The sequence below is a fragment of the Vitis riparia genome, chromosome 6 (assembly GCF_004353265.1).
Source record: "Vitis riparia cultivar Riparia Gloire de Montpellier isolate 1030 chromosome 6, EGFV_Vit.rip_1.0, whole genome shotgun sequence".
NCBI lineage: Eukaryota > Viridiplantae > Streptophyta > Magnoliopsida > Vitales > Vitaceae > Vitis > Vitis riparia.
Window position 1 is genome coordinate 3,519,068 of NC_048436.1, and position 4,768 is coordinate 3,523,835.

General features: G+C 36.8%; 1 protein-coding gene across 1 annotated transcript; it reads right to left on the bottom strand.

Annotated features, from left to right (window-relative positions):
• Window positions 1–498: 498 nt before the first annotated feature.
• On the bottom strand, window positions 499–2,230 carry LOC117915995 (protein SENSITIVE TO PROTON RHIZOTOXICITY 2). Its single transcript, XM_034831786.1, has one exon. It carries the CDS (start codon window positions 2,088–2,090, stop codon window positions 918–920), a length of 1,173 nt encoding a protein of 390 aa, XP_034687677.1. The 5' UTR covers window positions 2,091–2,230; the 3' UTR covers window positions 499–917.
• Between the last annotated feature and the right edge of the window lie 2,538 nt (window positions 2,231–4,768).

The following is a 4,768-nucleotide window of genomic DNA, read 5'->3' on the forward strand; positions in this document are numbered from 1 at the left end:
AACTCTAGTATCTATATATCCTTTCTTACGGAAGAACTAGTAGCTAAAAGTAGAATATGCAATTTCCTATACCCTAAACTGATAGGAATAATTAGTTAATTCGAAGGAAGTTAAATATACTCATCCATTGATGGCCTAATTAATCCAAATAAAAGTTATCCAAAACTGTAAAAACAGTCTTATGGGACAAAAATGTATGGCTTGGTAGCCTACATGGTACTGAACATAAGCCTGACGCAATATTATGTGCGAAAAGCATCTGAGAAGAAACCATTAATCTTGCGATTGGATTCTTAGGCACATGACCTTTATGGTATCAATGTATCATCATCATCATCATCATTCAGCTGGTTCCTTTACAAACTTAGCTTTGAAATGACAATTAAGCAAATATGATTAGCACAAAATCCATCAAGCAGCTGACAATCTGCACGTGGGTTGCTCTGGAAAACTTGAAGTACTAGAAATAATAATGAATGGTTCACTTCATCATGAATGTTTGGCCGAAAACTGAAAGCATTTTAGTATTAGATTACAAGGACCAACAAACATTCATGCAACTTCCAAAGACGATCACATTGTTCAACATACATGTCGATCACAAACTGAGATTCCCAAGAAATCTCTTCCCAAGTCTATGGAATCATAGTACTCCCTACGAGTCCCTTCCCACTAAAAAGTTATATAACTAGTAAAATACCAAATTCACAGTAGTCCTATGAGCTTCTGCAATATACAAAAGATCAGTAGTTCTATGCATTTCTACATTCATTATTCAAAATACAAAGTCCCTTCAGGATATGACAGCAGATCGATCCCAGCACACCAACTCACTATTTCTAGAGGAAAATTAACTAAATGATACATCAGATTAACATGTGCAGAAGACAGAAAAAGGAGCATCTATCTTGATGAACTCATTGCAATCGTGATGCATTTTGATGAAACTTTACTGGCTTTGACATAGAATTGATGGCTGGAGTGTGTCCAACGAACAAAGCAACGTGACCCATTAGCTTATCTTTCCTAGAAAATGTGGTGCCGCAGGAGCACAGCCACTTGAGATCGCCACAGTGCTTCTCATGGGTTCGCAGATCAGACAGCACCGAAAACTGTTTCAGGTTGCACCTCTTGCAGATGTACATCTTTGGGCAGTGGCTTCTCTTGTAATGGTTCTTCACACATATCATTGATTTCAATGGCTGAAATTTGGCGTGCTTCCGGTTCCATCTGCACCCTTCTTGCGGACATGAGTATTTCCTTGGCAATTTTATCAGATCGTCTTTATTTTCCATCTCTCGTCCAATATTCTTCGTGGGGTTGCTTAAAGCAGCATTGGACTTGTACTCATCCCCGTGAGCCCTCATGTGCATTCTCAAATTTGCGTCTCTCTTGAACCCTTTTCCACAAATTTGGCAGTAATGTGTGTACTTGGCTAACAAATCTTCAGCATCCAACTCTACAATATCGAAAGTCTTTGGCAAAACTCCCCCCAACCCTTCATTCATTTGGGTTGAACCTTGAGGCAATTCCCTCGATTCAACCTTGTCATTGTTGCTAACAATGATAGTCCGACTATGATCATTAGTATTAGAGTTGTTATGGTTATCGCCATACCAGTCAAGAGATTGATCACTGGAATAGAATCCTTGCCCTCTTTCTTCTCCCATTTGGACAACACCAGTATCGCCGCAGACCCTGCCATCTGAGAGCTCAACGCCTTGCTGGGGCAATCCATGATTGGTGCCACTGTTACCTGGAGCCGCACCATAACCCATCTGCTGGCAACTGTACATCATTGAAGATGCAGCTGCAATAACTTCTTGAATCAAATTGCCCATGCCGGCCACGGCCATGGCCATAGACTCGGGTTGGCCTTGATTGGGAGGGACGAAGATGCTGATCAGGGATTGCACCTGATGGACCTTGTCTTTGAGAATAGAGAAACTGTAGACGAGAGAGCAGGAGTGAGCCTCCAAAACCGAGCTGCCTCCAAGAGAAGAAGAAACCGAACCTTCAGCAGTCATTCCATACATCTGTAGCCCTTGCGATCCATTCACGAAACAGTTAGAAGTACCCACTGGAATCATGTTGGAATCCCCCTTTGTTTAATGTCTCCACAAGAAAAACCTCTCTCCTTTGTGTGGTTCCTGCCCTATTTCTCCACAACAAACGAACTCTTCTTTCTTCTAGTCTTTCTCCCTTGGATTGGATCAGTGATTATATAAGGGAACATAACAAATGATGTCCCTATTGAAGACGTCGGAACAACAAATCATGGTGAAATTGCAAGAGAGAGACAAGCAAGTCAACTTTGAGCTAAAAATCATCCCCACTTAAGGCCTCCCTCAAGTCTCACCAATCTCACATTGGGACACAACCCCATCATAAACAAAGAGTTCTACAGGGCTGGGCTTCAATAAAAAATTCAATATATATTCTTATTTACTTATCCCAATTGTCTACTATTATTTTCAGACATATTTCAGCCATTAATATTTCTCTTGCTCCAATAAAGCAAAAGTCCCTTTTTATTGTGTCAAACTTCACGTATGCATGGGTTGAAATTTTCAAATTGACGTCAGAACGAAATTTTTCTTCCTGTTTGGCGGGTTGAAACCAAGAGGAATTTTTGGACCACCTTGGATGTGAGTTCTCCAGAATTTTCAAATTCCTATCAGGGTGATAACTTTTTCATCTCATAATTTCGGTTCCATGCATGATTAATCATTTCATTATTGTTAACATAGACCTTCATTTGTTTTCAATAGATTAATCTCTATCCTAAGCTAATCAATAATACCAACACAAAATGATAGTTGATACTTGGTCACGCAAGTAGGTATTATTTTTTGAGTCTCTACTGTTTGACTATAGTGTAAAAAATTTATATTTTTGAAGAGTAAATACGTGTCAAGTAAAAAATTGATCTCAAGAATGAGTCTAGGTTAAATGAGGCTATGAGTGACATTTTAATTATCTCTAAGATAAGCATTATGCTTGGAGGATGCATGTATGTTATATCTATAGAGAATAATTAAATTAAATGAAAAATAAAAATTGAAATTTTGTAGAGGGTTATGCCTTCCTTAGTTCCTTGCTAGCTCTTTGGTCAACGTCGATCATGATCTTTCTTGACCTAGCAAAATGTCATGAGATAGTTTCATACTCATTTTCCATTTTGATAGGCTCTTCAATTTTGTTTGAATTTTGAACAAAATAAAAGAATTAAAAAGAAATATTAATTTCTTTTATTTGATTCATAATAATATTAATCCATTAATAAGATTATATCTAGATTAGTTTATAAGAAATTAAGTTAAATAATAGGTTCGATATCTATTTGGTTATTTTATTCGAAGAGCTTATAACTTAGAAAACAACCTTGAGAATACCGTTGCTTATAAAAGTTTTATTCTAATTTATACAAAAAGTGCTTTCATGTTTAATAAAATTTTTGTAATGCTAATATTACTTTTTAAAAATTGTGACTTTGATTCCGACTTCAACTTCCAACTAAAAAAAAAAAATAGACAACCGTCCCAAACAGGTTATAAATAGAAGCAAAATATTAAAATAAAAGAAAATAAAAATCATTGGAAACTTGTACATTTTATCACTCCATTTGTAATTCATTGAATCAAACACAAACTAAAGTTGTTTTATCATTTTTAATAAAATAAAATAAAAATGATTGGAAGCTTGTACATCCTTTTTTCTTCTCCATTCTTAATTCATTAAAAAATAAATAAAATTTAAGAAAATGTAAAAACTTTTAAACTCAAAATGAAGTTTTATTATTCATTTTTCATTTCCTCTCTTTAATATTAGTCTCCTAAAAAAAAAAGTCAAAATTTTGATATCACCATGTTAAGCCGGCTACCAGTTTAACTTAAAGTTTAATGTCATCCAGTATTTACTTCAACCTAAGCCCTAGCACTTGTTCTAATGTCTGTTTATTAACGTGGGCCTCCAAGAAGCTCTGGTACACAAATTGGACAAACTGAATTTCCTTAACATTACTGAGTCTCCATTTCAGTTAAGGCATTTGCATCTCCCTACTATATTTTAAACATTTTTTTACGTAAAAAACTATCAGGCATTTGCAGCAACATGCTAAACCGGAGTAGTGTTGTGAGTCCTCTCTGGTATAAAAATCAAAACAAAAAATTTACGAATTTAAAGCAGGTTAGGGTATGACCAAAAATATGTTTGAAGGTGAAAGCGATCAATCAAAGTTGGCAGCCAGGTAGCAAGAATGCTGGAGGCCCATTGAAAAGCACCCATCTGCGACTGCGAGCTCTGGGCAAATTGGATCCATTGAGCACACACAAATATACCAAGTCCAAATCCAATAGGCCTAAAGAGTGGTCGGTGGACATGGACGTGGACCATTTCAGCTCTAAATGCACCGAACCGCCCTGGCTCCACAAGACTGACCCAGTCCTGGTCTTCCCCACTATCCCACTTGTAGTCTCAAGTGATAAGCCAAAGATAGAGGAAGTGGTTACAGATCTCACGTGATCTTTACCTGATTTCTGTTATGACAGTTGTAGTGCTTCTTGTAATAGAGTTCCTAAAACAATATATATAAAAACCCTCTTTCACTCTGGTTCTCAACTACAGAGAGTGAGAACAGAGTTTTGCCTTCTCAAATTCTAACTTGGTATCAGAGCCTCTCGATCAAAGGTGTGAGTATTCTCCTTCCTTTTTTCTCAGTTTTCCATCTCTTTCCTCAAGATCCAATCATGGCTTCCGCTTCCACTCA

What these genes read in the sequence shown, in the direction of transcription:
- LOC117915995 (XM_034831786.1), bottom strand. Translation starts at nt 2,090, where the DNA reads ATGATTCCAGTGGGTACTTCTAACTGTTTCGTGAATGGATCGCAAGGG.